Source organism: Suncus etruscus, chromosome 15 (genome assembly GCF_024139225.1).
Source record: "Suncus etruscus isolate mSunEtr1 chromosome 15, mSunEtr1.pri.cur, whole genome shotgun sequence".
In the NCBI taxonomy this organism is placed as follows: domain Eukaryota; kingdom Metazoa; phylum Chordata; class Mammalia; order Eulipotyphla; family Soricidae; genus Suncus; species Suncus etruscus.
This window is the reverse complement of record NC_064862.1, coordinates 22,505,060-22,522,214: the sequence shown is the minus strand read 5'-3', so window position 1 is coordinate 22,522,214 and position 17,155 is coordinate 22,505,060. Positions and strand designations below refer to the sequence as shown.

At 48.2% G+C, this 17,155-nt stretch overlaps 1 protein-coding gene across 1 annotated transcript in view; it reads right to left on the bottom strand.

Moving 5' to 3' along the window:
- The window catches only part of CIT (citron rho-interacting serine/threonine kinase), a 159,611-nt gene that overhangs the window by 28,667 nt on the left and 113,789 nt on the right, over positions 1-17,155 (bottom strand). Inside the window, exons 23-25 of the mRNA XM_049787776.1 lie at positions 6,930-7,127; positions 5,335-5,528; positions 1,648-1,783 (exon numbers count right to left, since the gene is read on the bottom strand). Coding sequence (XP_049643733.1) covers positions 1,648-1,783; positions 5,335-5,528; positions 6,930-7,127 — 528 coding nt within the window. The remainder of the gene's footprint in view (positions 1-1,647; positions 1,784-5,334; positions 5,529-6,929; positions 7,128-17,155) is intronic.

The following is a 17,155-nucleotide window of genomic DNA, read 5'->3' as shown; positions in this document are numbered from 1 at the left end:
TGGCAGGGTGTTTGCTTTGCAAGTGGCTGACCTAGGATGGCGGTTCGAATCCTGGCATCCCATATGGTCCCCTGTGCCATCCAGGAGCGATTTCTGAGCACAGAGCCAGGAGTAACCCTTGAATGCTGCTGGATGTGGACCAAACCTCCCCCCCCAAAAAAAAAAATTCTGGGGTCAAAGCTAGCCAGTTTGACAGAGGTCATTCTAGGCTAACCTTTTTGAGCCCAAGTGCCCAAACTGCTGCACAATGCCCGGTCCTCCCAATGGCCAGTCTAGCCCTGTTGCCAGGTGAGCTGCAAAGCAGACACTAGCACACTGGACTCCCGCCACGCCACATATCTTAATTGCGGACCTTCCATGTGCCAGCTGCAAGGCCTTTGTGTGCCACCACTGGCTCACGTGCCAAAGGTTTGCCATCGAGGTTCAGGGTGACATCAACATCAGGGGAAGGGCCACCTGGTGTGACCCAAAACAAACAAACAAAGCTAAAAACAAAAGGGGGCCAGAGAGAGAGCATGGAAGTAGGGCATTTGCTTTGCATGCAGAAGGACAGTAGTTCAAAACCTGGCATCCCATATGGTTTCCCCAAGCCTGCCAGGAGCATAGAGCCAGGAGTAACCCCTGAGCGCTGCTGAGTGTGACCCAAAAAACAAAAACAAACGAACAACAAAAAAAAAAAACCCTAAAAAAAACTAAACACAAAAGCAGCACAAGAGAAGACAGACCAGATGCCTGGATGCTGGTGGTTTTGCTTTACGGTAGCTTCTCTGTCCTGTGCAAGGACGCCAAAGAATTGCTTCTATCATTGTGATTTGATAGTTGGGCAGATGTTAAAGTTCCAGTATGCAAAATCCAGGTCTCTGCCTTTTCTGTTTGTTTGGGGTTTTCGTTTTTGTTTTTGTTTGGCTAGTTGGGCTACCTCTGGCAGTGCTCAGGGGTTCCTCCTGGCTCTGTGTTCGGAAATCGCTCTGGCTGGCTTGGGGGACAATATCGGATGCCGGCGATTGAGTCTAGGTCTCTCTTGGGTCATCCATGTGCAAGGCAAAACGCCCTATTGCTGTGCTATCTCTCCATCCCTTTTCTGTGTGCTTGAGTATGTGAATGACAAGGTTCTGTGAATGGACCCCCAATTCTTCTGATCCTTACTTCACCTTTAAAAGAGGAGGACATTTCTCACTCTTTTATTTGTTTTTTTAGGTCACACTCAGCGGCACTCAGGGAAAGGTAAAAATCACCCTACCGCTGTGCTACCACTCTGGCTCCCACTTCTCACTCTTTTCCAAGGCTAGTGGAGGGAGGCTGGGGGTAGAGGGAACAGGCTTCCGTTCATGCCTGGAATTGAAGCACTCTGGCCAGAGCTCATGCACTTCCCAAAGGTCACACTGACCGCTGGGATGGTGCTACGGGACCTGGGCTGGAGAATGGCAATGAGGGAGAGAGCCTGGGTGTTTGCCAGCGCCAAGCGCCTCCGCAGAATACCTGACACTCGGTCCTTCAAGCAACCAAGCGTCAGAAAACAAGAGTGATTGGTGCCTCCCTCAAAATCCAGCCCCGGGACCCGGCTCAGTCTGACTGGATCCGTACAGCCTGGGAGTCTGGCAGCTCCTGAAAGAGGAAAGGAGAGGCAAAAGGGGCCCAGGGGCTAACCTTGTCCGAGAGGCTCTCAGCTTTCAGCTTCTGTTCCTTGAGAGCCTGCTGTAGAGCTAGGATCTCAGCCTTGTGCTCCTTCACAGCCAGCTCCACCACCTGGCGCGACTCAGTAATCCGCTGGTCAGCGCGAGCCCTGCCAGGGAACCAAGAGTGAAACTCAGACCTGAGATGAGAAAACCTGCCTTCCTGGAGGGGGGAAACTGGCCCAGCAAGCATGATGTTGCCGAGAGATAGAGACCCAACCTTGAGTCCAAAAGAACATCTTGTTACTTAAGAGCTGAGAGAGCAAAAAGTTGAACCTGGCACTTAAGTCTTACCTCCATGCTATCTCTCCGGCCCGAGGGAAGCAGGTTTTAAACCCAATTATGGAGGTAGAGGAAGGGAATATAACTAGGGGCCATGCAGTGCCAGTCTGTCTTCTACATCCCCGGTCCCAGAAAAGGCGTCTCTGCCCAGCAGCTGGGATGGACAGGGCAGGCAGAGGAAATGGAATGAGGTTCTGTTCAAGGAACACGGTGGACGGGGGCAGTGGGGAGTGAGGGACCCATCTGAGTGTCGCTTTATCTCTGTAAATCTAAGCAAGATGGGGACTGGAGCGATAGAACAAGTGATAGGGCATTTGCCTTGCATGCAGCCATCCCAGGACAGACCCGGATTTGATCCCTTGCATCCCAAATGGTCCCCTGAGCCTCCCAGGAGTAATTTCTGGGCGTAGAGCCAGGAGTAACCCCTGAGTTCCCCCAAACCCCCAAGAAAGTCTAAGCAAAACAACAAGCACCTTGAGTCCGATCCCGTGTTAATACAGCGACCACATTAATGAAGTGCATTTCTTTACTACTCTTGGGGGGCTGGGGGGTGCTGAGCATACAGTGCTCAGGGCTTTCTCCTAGCTCTGTGCTCAGGGATCACTCCTGACAGTGCTCGGGGATGATATGGGGTGCTGACGGTCATCCCAAACAAATGCCTTCCCCTGAGATCGGAGACAGCACAGTGGAGTTTGCCTTGCAAGTAGCCGATCCAGGACCTTAAGTGTCCTATATGGTCCCGTCGTCCGTCCCCCCCCCCCCCCCCCCCCCCGTGTCTGTCAGGGGCTATTTCTGAGCAGATAGCCAGGAGTAACCTCTGAGCACCACCGGGTGTGGCCCCAAAACAAAAACAAACAAACAAACAAACAAATGCCTTCCCCTTATACTATCTCTCTAGCAGCCCAGTAAGGAAAAGAGCACAAGCAGAGCAGGGAAGCCAAAAGCAGGGAGGAATCCCAGCCCGGTGGGTGGCTAAGGATGCTTCTAGGCTGCGGCTAATACAGCTTCCTCAGCCGATGGCGACACTCTCCTTCCTTCCAATGCCACACATTCAAATCTACACCTTCAAGGGTAAACTCCAAGGTCACCTTTTCCATAAAATCATCCCCAAACTCTCCCCTGTGAAACAACACCCAGTTGCAGCCTGGACCCTCAGCACTCCCTCTTTCCAAACACATTTGAATGCAAGCTTAGCTCCTGAGGATAAGCACTAAGAATTCTGTGGCCAGAGCGATAGCACAGAGGCAGGGAGTTTGCCTTGCACTGGGCTAGCACAGGATGGACATGGGTTTGATTCCCAGCATCCAATATGATCCCCCATGCCTGCCAGGAGCAATTTCTGAATGCAGAGCCAGGAGTAATCCCTGAGCATAGCTGGGTGTGGATTTCCTCACTAAATTCTATCAGATTCCTCTCAGCAGATCACATAAAGCCAAAATAGGCAAGGTGTGATGTGAAGGGCGGTAGCCAAGATCCAACACCATCGTCCCTATAGGGACACACAAGAATGATCAGATCCAGACAGCCAGGGATTGACCCAGAAGCAGTGTTCCGAGGATAGCCGTGATGAAGCCAGATTCCCGTCCCCAAGACAAAATCTAAAGATTCCCAAATAGTCAGAAGAGTCAGACTCCAGGGTGAAATAGGTGAGGGCAGGGAATCCTCAGAATTCAGGAGGGAAGCAGAAAGGAGGCGTCTGGTATCAGCCCAGGTGGGAGGATCTTTATGGAAAGAGATTCTGGTCCCAGAGCAATAGCACAGCCTCGAGGGCCTTCACCTTGCACATGGCCAACCCAGATTAGATCTCGAGCATCCCATATGGTTGACCAAGCCCTATCTGGAGTTGTTCCAGGGCACAAAGGGAAGGGCCTCTGCCTTGCTGAGTGCTGCTGGGTATGACCCCAAAACAAAAACAAACAAAAACCATCTGGAGTTGTTCCTGAGTGTAAAGCCAGGAGTAATATCTGGGCACTGCCAGGAGTGGACCAAAATCAAACAAAACCAAAAAAGAAAAGAGAGGGTCTGGAGTGATAGCATGGTGGTTAGGACATTTGCCTTGCATGCGGCCAACCTGGGTTCAAACCCTTATATCCCGTTTGGTCCATTGGCTTGCCAGGAGCGATTCCTGATTTCTTCAAGGTTTTCATCTTTTGCCTGTGACCTTTAGCTTAAGATATTTAGCTCAGATTCAGCCTCCAATGCAGTGAGTTTTTGCCTGGCCAATTTGATATAGGGAACCCTGGGGTCACAGCCAGCTGTGCTTGTGCAGGGCTCATGTTGAAGTGGCTCAGAGAACCCAGGAGGACAGGGGACAGGGACAGGGATTGCTAGCAAGGGCCGGAAGGATGGAGGTAACTCATGGCAAGAAAACCAAGTTCTTTTTTTTTTGGGGGGGGGGGGTCACATCTGGCAGTGCTCATGGGTTACTCCTGGTAGGCTCGGGGGACCATATGGGATGCCAGGTTCGAACCACTGTATCAGCTGTGTGCAAGGCAAACACCCTACCGCTATGTGCTATCTCTCTGGCCCCGAAAGCAAGTTCTGAGACCAAAAACTTAGTTTGGTGCTAACTGGAAAAAGACACAGACCCACCAGAATCAGTTTTAGCAAATGGAGAACAAATGGGCATGAAAAACCAATTTTGTTTAGACAGGAAAAAAAAAAAAACAACCCACTTCCTTCCATAAAGTGTATATTCATCAACATCAATCTTCAAATCTGTGATTATCTCTGAGTAAAGGGTCTGGTATACCTGGGCCCGAGGAGGAAGTGGGGGAGGAGGGTAGAATATTCTGGTTAAGGGGAAAACAAACAAGACCCTTGCTGACCATTTTGTTTTCTTTTGTTTCTTTCTCATGTTCTTTTTGGCCACACCCAGTGGTGCTCAGGGGTTACTCTTAGCTCTGAGCTCAGAAATCACTCCTGGCAGGCAGGGGACCATATGAGATGCTGAAGATGGAACCTGAGTTGGACACATGCAAGGCAAATAAATGCCCTACACCGTCATGCTATCACCGCCCCCCCCCCCACTTTATTCTTACGGTTTCCTGCCGAGAGACAAATACAAGGAAACTCCCACAGAACAGTGATCTGTAAAGATGATGCCCCAGCTGCTAAGTTGCCCAGGACAGTGCCCGTAGCCCAGGCTGGCACTAGTGCCCACTGCAAAACGTGACATAGCACAAGTCAGGGGGGGTGAGGGGAACTCGCCTGCGATGACTCCAGGTTGACTGGACATAGCAGCTGCCAGGCTCTAAGGGTGCGGGCCCATTTCACTCCTCCCTCCTCGGGTCTGCCCCTGGCCACCCACTCTCCCACTTCATCCCTGGACCCAAGCAGACCAGGGGCACCAAGGAAGGGCCCTGGCGGGAGGCCTCACCGGCTCTGCTTCTCCGTGTCCAGCATTCGCTGCAGCTCCCGCACACGGCACTCGAACTGGGACTTCTCGTCGCCCAGGACACTCCTCCAGGCCTCCCACTGCCGCTCTTTCTCCAGCAGCTCATCGTTCAGGGCCTCCAGGTCCATGACCTGCTCCTCCAGCATCGTGCAGGTGGTCTTCAGCGCCTCCATCGTCTGCAAAAAAGGGGCCACAGGTCACAGGGCCTAGTCATACTGGCTTTTATCAGATTTGGTTGGGCGGAGACAACGTTCCTGACAAAACAGTCTGCTACACACACGGCCTGTCTTTGACTTGTACAGAAGATGGAGTGCCAGCTGGAATGGACTGAGAGTCGTCTCTGCAGCCAACTTCCAGGGAGCACCAGAGCAGTGGCAGGAGGAAGCGACCACCATTAAAAATTACATGGTTCTCACTCGTGTTGCCTCCTCCCTCCTATTTTATTATTTGTTATTTGTTTGTTTGTTTGGGGGGCCACACCTATCGGTGTTCATGGCTCTATGCTCAGGACTCATTCATAGCAGTGCATAGGAGACCATATGGGATGTCAGGAATTTGAACCTGGATTGGCCATGTGCAAGGCGAAAGACTTACCTGCTGTATTATCTCTCTGGCCCCTGTATTTTATTTTATTTTATTTTATTTTATTTTATTTTATTTTATTTTTGGTTTTGGGTGTCCTCCTGGCTCTGTGCTCAGAAATCGCTTCTGGTAGGCTCAGGGGACCATATGAGATGCCGGGAATCAAACTGGGGTCTGTCCCAGGTCAGTTGTGTGCAAGTCAAATGCCCTACCACTGTGCTATCAATCTGGCCTTCTGTTTTTTTTTTTGTTTTGTTTTTTTTTTCGGGCCACATTCATTTGATGCTCAGGGGTTATTCCTAACTAAGCGCTCAGAAATTGCCCCTGGCTTGGGGGGATCATATGGGACACCGGGAGATTGAACCACAGTCCTTCCTTGGCTAGCGCTTGCAAGGCAGACACCTTACCTCTAGCACCACCTCGCCAGCCCCGTTTTATTTTTTAATTAAACCAAAATCAAAAAGTATCATTTAAGAACAACCAAAACTAAAACTCTTATGTTTTCCAAAATATTCTGGGGCCAGAGTGACAGCACAGCGGGTAGGGCTTTTGCCTTGCATGTGGCCAACTCAAGTTCAATCCCCAGCATCCCATATGGGCCCCTGAGCACGACCAGAAATGAATCCTGAGTTCAGAGCAAAGAGTAACCTCACTACCAGGTGTGGCCCCAAAACAAAAAGTAAAACCAACCAAATATATACATTAAAAAAGATCTTCAAAACAACCAAAGAATAAAAGCAAAGAGGGTACTGCATTCAACTTGCACGGGCCAACCCATGTTTGATTCCCAGGTTTGATATCCACCATCTCATATAATCTTGATCCTGCCAGGAGCGATTTCTCAGTTCAGAGCCAGGAGTAAGCCCTGAGCGCGGCCGTGTGTGGCCCAAAATCCAACCAACCAACCAAGCCCACCAAAAAGATCCCATTTACAGGCCAGGTCTATTCCTGGACAATCTCACTGAGGGACCCCATATGCCGTCCTTGGCACTTACTTGCTTCTGGCTGGTGAGCTGCATCTCCCGTTCTGTGATCTCCCGGCGGAGGTGGTCCACCTCGCTGCGGAGCTGCACGATCTCATCGCTGGCGCCTGACGCTTCGTCGAGTTGTTTGGACAAATAGAAGTTCTGGTTGTTGAGCTCTGCGTTGTCCTCTGTGAGCTGGTTGAGCTGCTCCTCTAGGTCGGTGATGACCTAAGAGAGGAAGGGAAGGAATCGGTGGTTGAGCAAACACAGAAGCCTATCTTCAGGGGGTGTGTGCTCCTAGAGCCTTTGAGGCCTCGGCCTTGGAGAGCTGCTCAAGTCCCACTGCCCGTGTATATGTGCAGGGGCGTATAAGGGATTTCACAAAAAAAAGTCCTCAAATGTCATTATTAACAGTTTTTAATTATTTTTCTGAACATGAATAGAACATTGAGTGAAGATCATGAACAGTTCTTCTGAACATGGCATCTTTTGCATATTCCTTGCTGCCAGAGACTTGACAATGCTTCTTCTCACAAATTTGACCACATTTGGCTTTAGAGAGGAAGCAGTTGAGACCCTCAGTATGGCTTGAAGATAATCATCAAGTCTAAACCTGTACTTTGACTAAGTTCAATGTGAAGAATAACTTTTCACACAAATATGTGCTCCCAAAAAGGCACATGGTGTGCTTGAACATTCAGGAAAGCTCAGGGAAGCTGGGGGGCAATTCTCTCAAAAATTGCCCATGCACGTCTGCTTTTCCACTAATCTCCCTGAACTTGGCTTTCAGATCAGAGTTGCATTGCAGATCAATGAGCTCCATTTGAAGCATAGGAGGGGCATCTTGCACATCAAAGAAAAAGGGGTCCACAAAAATTTGGAAAGTGGCTCTGTGCTTTTTGAAGTCTGCAAATCTGTGATCAAATTCCTTCTCTAACTTAAAAATAGCATCAACATATTTCTCACCACTGAATGGTATGCCTGCATTCACAAGTTCCTTGCATGCTGGGAAATGGCAAAGATTTGTCTGAGAGAGCTGGGCTTTCCACAATACAAGTTTTGTGGAGAATGTTCTCACGTTGTCATAGGCAGCACTGATAAGCTGCCCCGGGCCTTGAAACATCTTGTTTAGTACATTCAGCTTATGTGTGATGTCAACAAGAAAAGGTAAGTTCCCCGGAGAGATAGAACAGCGGCGTTTGCCTTGCAAGCAGCCGATCCAGGACCAAAGGTGGTTGGTTCGAATCCCGGTGTCCCATATGGTCCCCCGTGCCTGCCAGGAGCTATTTCTGAGCAGACAGCCAGGAGTAACCCCTGAGCAACGCCGGATGTGACCCAAAAACAAAAACAAAAAAAAAAAAAAAAAAAAAAAAAAAAGAAAAGCTAAGTCCATGAGCAATTTGTGATCACTCAACTCAGAAACAGCATTCACATCCTTCTCCATGAAGGCTTTCACTACTTCTCTCAACTCAAAAAATCTTTTGAGGACATTTCCCATGCTTAGCCAACATACCTCGGTGAAACAGAGCACATCTCCATATTCTGACTCCATTTCCTCTAAAAAAGCACGAAACCTCCTGTGCTTTAAGCCCCTGAATCTGATTTGGTTGATGCATTTCACAACAACAGACATCACATTGTCACACGGCAGGCATTTACTGCAAAGGGCCTGCTGATGGATAATGCAGTGAAGAGCAATGGCCTTCACTACATCTTCCTCTTCAAGTTTTTTTTGAACAAGTGCCACCAGTTTATTTTTCCTCCCTGTCATCGATGGCGCTCCGTCGGTTATTATTCCAACAAACCTCTTCCATGGCAAACCTGCATTCTCAAAGGCATCACACAGATGCCAAAATATCTCATTAGCGGTGGTCTGGCCATGCACTGGAATTATTGTGAACAGCTCCTCTGTCAATGCAAAATTGCAATCAACACCACGGACATAAATTGTGAGCTGTGCAGTGTCTGTTATGTCTGTGCCCTGGTCAAAAACAACTGAGTATGCATCAAAACATTTGGCTTTTTCACACAGTTGATGATAAATGTTACTTGACATGTCAGAAATGCGCTCTGCCACAGTGTTGGCAGAAAGGCTGATTTTGCTAAACTGACATTTCTTTTCCAGACAGATAATACTTGCAGCCTGTAACATGCAGTTTTTAACAAACTCTCCTTCTGTGAATGGTTTCCCGACCTTAGCAATCATCTCACTAACCATGTAACTAGATTCGACTGATGCAACATTCACTTTGGTTGCTTTCTTGAAGAAATCTTGTTGCCTCATTAGACGTGCTTTAAGACTGGCAACCCGCTTGGCTCTCTCATTTCCTTGATATTTTGCACATTCCTCAGCATGTTTAGTTGAATAATGGTGTTTCAAGTTGTATTCCTTGTGCACTGCAACTTTCTCTGAGCAAATAAGACATGTGGGGATGGCCCTGTGCTCGACAAAGAAATACTGCATCTCCCACTTTTCCTGAAACTGTCTGTGCTCGTCATCAATCTTTCTCTTTACTGCAGGCTTTGATGAAGTCATGAAGGTATGACAAAATCTAATTCTGTAATAAACTTCTCTCCCTTAGGCCTCTGATAATGCAAGGGACAGCGGGCAGGAGCAGCGGAAATGACGTCTGCGCTAGGCGCAAGTATTCGCTTACTGAATATTCGCAATAAAAAATCGCATTAGTAAGAAAAAACATCGCAAAAAATCGCATTAAACATTTGCATACCCCAAATGAAACTGCTCAGGGTATGCAAATGTTTAATGCAATTTTTTTCTTACTAATGCGATTTTTATTGCAATTATTCGGTAAGCAAATAATCGCAAATAACAGCAATATTTGAAGGCCGGCCATGGGCCACAAAATGTTGTATGGAGGGCCACAAATGGCCCACGGGCCGTGAGTTTGAGACCCCTGGCCTAGAACCAAAGTGGTCCCAAGTCCCTAGTAAAGCCACTGTAAAATATTTTTACACTCTGACTTTCCCATAGGCAGAGGGTGTTAACCCAAAGATAAAACTGCAAAATGAACTCACCCTGTAAAAGGCAAGATCCTCCTTGTCCAGCTAAAATACAAGAACTAGGTGGGTCTGAAAGTTTTACCAGACAGGGACCCCCTGACACAAAGTGGAGTCAGCAATAAGTTGAGACATCAACCCTAAGTATGATGTGATTTCTGTTCAAGTGCAAGAAATGCCTGCATTGTTGTATTAACCAATGAAATTGAGTTGTTGAAGTCTATAAATCCTTATATAAACTGCTTCAAGATTTAACTCAGGGTCCTTGTCAAGACTCCCCTGGTTGGATGAGACTTGGCTCTCAGCTAGCTGAATAAACTCCCTTTTGCACCTTGCATTATCGAAGGTGATCTCTGACTCTCAGGGCCGACTCGGGTGGCCAACTCAGACCCTAACAACAGTAGCAGAAAATAAAAAAAAAAGCTTCCTTCTAACTCAGAATCTAATTAGAATCCTTCTCAGTCTTCACTCCGAAGCTAACTAGAATCTTTCTATCAGAATCTGCCAGGAAAAGAGGGCAAAAAGAAATGACAGGGCCCAGAAAGATAGCACAGCGGTGTTTGTCTTGCAAGCAGCCGATCCAGGACCAAAGGTGGTTGGTTCGAATCCTGGTGTCCCATATGGTTCCCCGTGCCTGCCAGGGGCTATTTCTGAGCAGACAGCCAGGAGTAACCCCTGAGCACCGCTGGGTGTGGCCCAAAAACCAAAAACCAAAAAAAAAAAAAAAAAAAAAGAAATGACAAGCACCTGCCAACAAACAGAAGAGGTCACTTGGTTGTAACGGGCAATAATGAGGATCATGCAAATGTGAGGAAGAGGAATAATAATCACTGGCAGCTAATTAAGGTCCAAGTGCCTGGGATACCATCTGGAGGGTGGATGCTAGGATTGCTGAGGGCCAAACTGGAGTCTTATCAAGAAAGGCTGACTGTGAAGGACACCAAGAGTTAGTTTCGTAAATTTAATTTCATGCCACAAAGGGGTAAAGAAAAGAATTAAAAGCAGCTTAGGAAAAAAAAAAAAAAAACTACAGAGACAACAATACTGCACCATGGTGTGACTTGAACGGTTTTGATTATAATTAGCTATCAGAAAATGAGCAGGCATATATGTGAAATTGTCATTTTATTGGGAGAGATTTAATCTGGTTCTGTGAAATTATTTCCCTGCTCAGTGGCAGAATGACTCTGATTTCAGTACATTTTAAGCTTCCCCATTCTCTTGTCTAAGGTTCAGCCCCTACACTGGCGGAGAGCTTTTGCATACAATACTTTATAAGTTTAAAGGCGATTTTCTAATAATAGAACTCGGCACAGAGGAAGTAAATTAAATTTTAGGTAACCAAAGGAAGCAAATTAAAAGGCGATGCCTTGAAGCCTATGGTTATTAATTGTTTCCAATTTGCAAACCTAGAGTAGACCCAGCTGGTGCTTCTGCCCCCTTTTCTCTCTATAATTCCCTAAGTTAATGCCCTTTGATTATCAATTAAAAAAAAAAGTCCCAGCCACACAACATGCAAGCACATCGATTAAAAGCATTTAGTCGACTGTGGCTTAGAAAACCTGGCATTTCATTTCCGTTAAGTGAGCTGATAAACTGCTAATACAGCAAATGGTCTAGTGATGGTTCCTTGGGAGTCAAACCCTTCCAAACCCCACTGGTTTGGAACCCATGGGTGTCTACATGGAAGGACAATGGGGTTATTTGGTCAGATCTTTAGCTAAAAGTCTTTTACAGGGGGAGAAGGGCTAACCAGTAGGCCAACTGGTTGAGTCTGTGTGAAGAAAACTCATTCCTGGATGATTCCATTTTCATCCTGCCCTGTCAATATCCTCCTTGAATTGGTCTTTCCTTCTTCCTTTGGGTGATCCAGCAAGTGAGGCAAAGTGGTCTTAGAGCAAGCGGGTAGGTCACTCCCATCCTGTACCATCAACAGAGCTACAGAATTCCAGAAGCCCCCTGAAACACTGCTAGGTTGATTTCACCATCTTCTGGCACAGAGGCAAATACTCTATTTTCTATCACTGGCTTTTATTTGTTTTGATGATGTGAAATATCTTTTTATTTTGGGGGGGTTTTCTAGGGGGGGCATACCCAGTGATGCTCAGGGGTTACTCCTGGATATGCATTCAAAATTGGTTCCTAGCTTGGGGGACCATATAGGACGCCAGGAAATCAAACTGCAGTCCATCCTAGGTTAGCATGTGCAAGGCAAATGCCCTAGAGCTGTACCACTGCTCTGGCTCCTAATGTAAAGTATTTTGCCTACTCTTTTTTGTTGTTTTATTTAGGGGGACACACCTGGTGGCACTCAGCTCTGGCTATGAGCTCAGAAATCACTCCTGGCAAGCTCAGGCAAACATATGGGATGCCGAGAATCAAGCCAGGCTCCGTCTTATGCTGGCTGCTTGCTATCACTCCGGCCCTTCAGGGGACAAGTTTTACAGTCGAATCTCTGATATTCAGCCAGACAACCGGGAGGTGCAGGCTAAGGGCTAGGCCCAGGATACAGGCCATAGGCATGCTCTCTCCACATCGAGTAATAAGGGATCTGCTGGCTGTATCAGCGGCCTGGATCCTTGTAGGCCAAGAGGAAAACGGGCTAAAAAGGCTGCAAGTGTCGGGGGACTCCATTTTAGCAGGGAGAAAGACGAGGTGCTGCTTTCGGAGGCACTATCCCCGAGCTTCTCCTACATTCTGTTTCCGCAGATAAGAGAGTCTAAGTTCGAAGAGAAACAGGGATATAAAAAAATAAACTTGGTGGGGCCAGAGAGAGAGCAAGTGGTGAGGCATTTGCCTTGCATGCAGCCAATTCAGGACGGACTGCAGTTCAAACCCCAGCATCCCATATGGTCCCCCGAGCCTGCCAGAAGGAACCCTGAGTGCTGTTGGGTATGACCCAAAAACCAAAAATAAATAAATAAAAACCTGCTCTCAATATCCAAAAGAGAATTCTCCCTTCAGGTTATATGTTACTTCATAGGGCTTTCCTGCAAAACCACCCGGCTTTGAGCCATAGCCTTTTCAGTTGTCACTGGGGCCACAAGACTGGAGGGACGCTGGGATAGAGTTAGGGGGTGAAGGTAGTCGTCAGATAACTATGAGCAGGTGGCAGAGACAGCACAGGGCTGAGGTCCTATTTTAATGCTTCCTGCTTTCTTGAAGGAATCCATTTGCATATTATTTATTTTTAATCTTAGCGCTGACAAATTGATTCATGATTTAAAACCGTGTCATCTTCTGGCCCCCAACGAACTCCCTCCAAATTAGACTTCAGTTGGATTTGAGGTGCCAGATTGAACCTAGATTCTTTATAGAAACCTTATTCAGAATAGAGGCGCGGTTCCTAGCTTGGAAGCCTGACGTTTTTGCGGGTTTCTTTCCAATGCTGAGAATGAGGGGGAGCCCACCCACTGAGCTGGGAGAAGGGGCGCTTCCCTCTGTCCCAAAGTGCGTGTTTGCTGGGAGATGCGATCACAGGAACAAGGACTGCGGAGGGTCTTCAACACATGGACGAGTGTGGTGATTTGCGCTAAGACACATTTTTGTGCAAGCCACAGGTGGTACACGACATTGTCCATGTGTTAAAATAGACTTTGCACTTGTTGAACATATGTGGTCCATATTGGATTTTTGTTTGTTTGTTTTGGGGCCATACCTGGTGGTGCTCAGAGGTTACTCCTGGCTCTGTGCTGAAGAGTCATTTCTGGCGGTACTCAGGGGACCATAAGGAATGCTGGGGATCCAGATTAGGTCAGCCACGTGCAAGACAAACAAAACTATCACCCCACTGTCCTATCACTCCTGCTCCTGTTGTTTGTTTTGTTTTGGGGTCACACCTGGCGGCACTCAGGGATTCCTCCTGGCAGGCTCGGAGGACCATATGAGATACCGGGACTCGAACCACCATCAGTCCTGGGTCGGCTATTTGCAAGGCAAACAGCCAACTGCTGTGCTCTCTCTCTGGCCCCAAGGTTTTTGTTTATTTGTTTGTTTGTTTTTGGGGCCACAACCAGCTGCACTCAGGAATTACTCTTGGCTCTGCATTCAGAAATCATTCCTGGCAGGCGGGGGAGCCATATGGTGTTCCGGGATTGAACCCGGGATCGTCTCGGTCAGCTGCATGCAAGGCAAACACACTACTGCGGTGCTATTGCTCTGGCACCTCTGTTTGGCTTTGGTTTTTCTCTTGAACCGGGGGCCACAACTGGCAATGCTCAGGGCTTATCCCTGGCTGTGTGCTCAGATAACTCCAGGTTGTGCTCTAGAGTGAGGAAAATTAAGCCCAGGTCAGGTCAGCCATTTTCTTTTTGTTTTTGGGCCACACCCATTTGATGCTCAGGGGTTACTCCTAGCTATGTGCTCAGAAATCGCTCCTGGCTTGGGGGGACCATATGGGATGCCGGGGGATCGAACCGCAGTCTGTCCTACTCTAGCGCTTGCAAGGCAGACACCTTACCTCTAGCGCCACCTTCCCGGCCCCAGGTCAGCCATTTTCAAAGCAAGCACCCTACCAACTGTCCTCTTTGGTCCCAGTGGAATTAAAAATGAAGTTGATAAGAGAAGGACAACTGTCAATAGTGCCTGCCACTTCCTGCGAGTCTGTCTGTGCACTGGGCAGGATACACAGTAGGGTACCCATCCTCTCCCTCGAATTCTTGCAGGAGGTGGGCACTGTTACTCTGCAAATGCTCTGGGGCTCCATGTTCCCTTTCACTGTTTCTGAATTTTGCATGTTTGCTGGATTGTAGAGGAGATTCTCTCACCCCTCCCTCATTTATTAAATGAATGAGGTACCTTGCAATAGATGTTCTGGGGTAGGGGGTTGAGAAGGTCAGCCTCACTCAACAGATAAAGAAACAGAAATGTGGGCAGGGCTAGAGCAATAGCAGAGCAGTAGGGCATTTGCCTGGCACATGCTGACCCAGGATGGACTTCGGTTCGTTCCTTGACATTCCATATGGTCCCCCAAGTCAAAAGCGATTTCTTTTTGTTTTGTTTTGTTTTGTTTTGTTTTTGGACCACACTCAGCAGCGCTCAGGGATTACTCCTGGCTCTATGCTCAGAAATTGCTCCTGGGAGGCTTGGAGGACCAGATGAGATGCTGGGATTTGAACCACCATCGTTCTGCATGCAAGCAAACACCCTACCTCCATGCTATCTCTGGCTCCTCTTTTCCTTCTTTTTTTACTTTTTTTCTTTTTTTTTTTGGTTTTGGACCACACTGGCAGTGCTCAGGGGTTACTCCTGGCTCTATGCTCAGAAATGGCTTCTGGCTGGCTTGGGGGACCATATGGGATGCCGGGATTCAAACCACCATCCGTCTGCATGCAAGGCAAATGCCCTACCTCCGTGTTATCTCTCCGGCCCCAGAGCCAGTAGCGATTTCTGAGCGCAAAGCCAGGAGTAACTTCTGAGCATCACCAGGTGTGGCCCAAAACAAATAAAAACAGAAACGTGGGCAGAGAGTGCCACAGAGTTCACCAATGCCCCCACCCTTTGGATTCCAAACCCAATCTTCCTGACTCCTGAAGGCAAGGTCTGGTCACTGACAAACTATTCTAGTCAAACTGTGTGTGTGTGGGGGGGGGGGGGGGTAGGTATGTCACACTCTCAGGGGTCCCATTCAGCAGGATCCCAGGTTTCTCCACACAATGTCAGAAGAGAAGCATTAGAAGTCACTATTGCAGAGTCAGAACGATAGCACAGCAGTAGGGCATTTACCTTGCACATGGCCAACCCGGAATGCACCCGGGTTCAATCCCCGGCATCCCATAGGGTCTGCCGTGTCTGCCAGAAACAAGTTCTGAATGCAGAGCCAGGAGTAACTCCTGAGTACCACTGATATGGGCCAAAATACGCCCCTCCAAAAGTCACGATTGACAAAAAATATAAAAAATTTTAAAAAGTCAAAACCAAAAGCCCCACTCACCCTAGACAAACATACATCTTTTATGATTACTGTTACATGAGGGTCAAGAACAGGCATGAAGGCATCAGATGTGAGACTCGAGGTCTGGACAACTGGTGGGGGTATTGGGGCTGCAGATGCTCTCACGTGGGTCTGCATCACGGGGCCATAGCTCTAAGTGCAAAACAGGTCTTCGTCCCAGAGGCCAAGAGTCAGTGCACTTTGTTGGGGGCCTTTCCAGCTAACTAAGTGGCAAATAGCGAATCCCATGGAGATCTAACGTCCTGTGTGGTCAAGCTGGTGACACGAAAATAAAGTAACTAGGGCCTGCAGGGCATCTCTGGAAAGTCATGGGTTCGAGTAACGCAGATGGAGAGACTGTTGGTGATGGGGCAGGAGACACTGGGACAACAAAAAGCCTGAAGAAAGGCAGCAGAACCATCTCCCTATCTGAAAGGGCCTGTTTCTGCCTTTCGTTCTCATCCAAAAAGTATGCTCTCAGGCCAAAGGGAAGGTATGGGGGATTTGGGCAACCACTGGCAGGCCTCTGTGCCCATGAGCAGAGTATGGTTCCCTGAGCACTGGGAGCCCAAAACAGACCATGGAGCAGCCCCCACTGAGTGACCCTACCACAGAATCTAGAAAGGATGACCCTTTACTCACAGAATTCACTTTTGTGTGTGAGTGCATATGTGTGTGTGTGTGTGTATGTATAATGTGTACATGTGTCACGACCACCCATGGTGATGTTCAGGGGTCACGCCTGGCTCCACACTCAGGAATCACTCTTGGTAGTGCTCGGATGGGCCTAAGGAGGATGTCAGGGATCAAAGGCTGGGCCGACTGTGTGCCAGGAAAGCGCCTTCCCCACTGGACTACCTTTCCAGCCTCAGAATTTTCATTTCTCCTGGTGAGATCCATCTTCTAGTTCTATTTTTGGGGTTTTTTTTTGGGGGGGGAGGGGTCACACCCGGCAGCACTCAGGGGTCACTCCTGGCTCTACACTCAGAAATTGCTCCTGGTAGGCTCAGGGATGCTGGGATTTGAACCACTGTCCTTCTGCAAACAAAGCAAATGCTTTACCTCCATGCTATCTCTCCGGCCCCCCAAACTCCGGGTTCTGACTCTGCATGTAGGAAGCCAGCTTTTGCCTGTGAGGACATCAGCAGGTGTAGACTCACAGAAGAATACATGGGTGTCTCCTGTCTGGAGAAGCCACATGGAGAGAACTGTCCCAGTGCTGCAGCAGCTGGAGTGGGTGAAGTTGGACCCCTCACAGACTTCAGTGGAATAAGGGGACTGCTTTAGACTTGGGCTACAGTTCTAA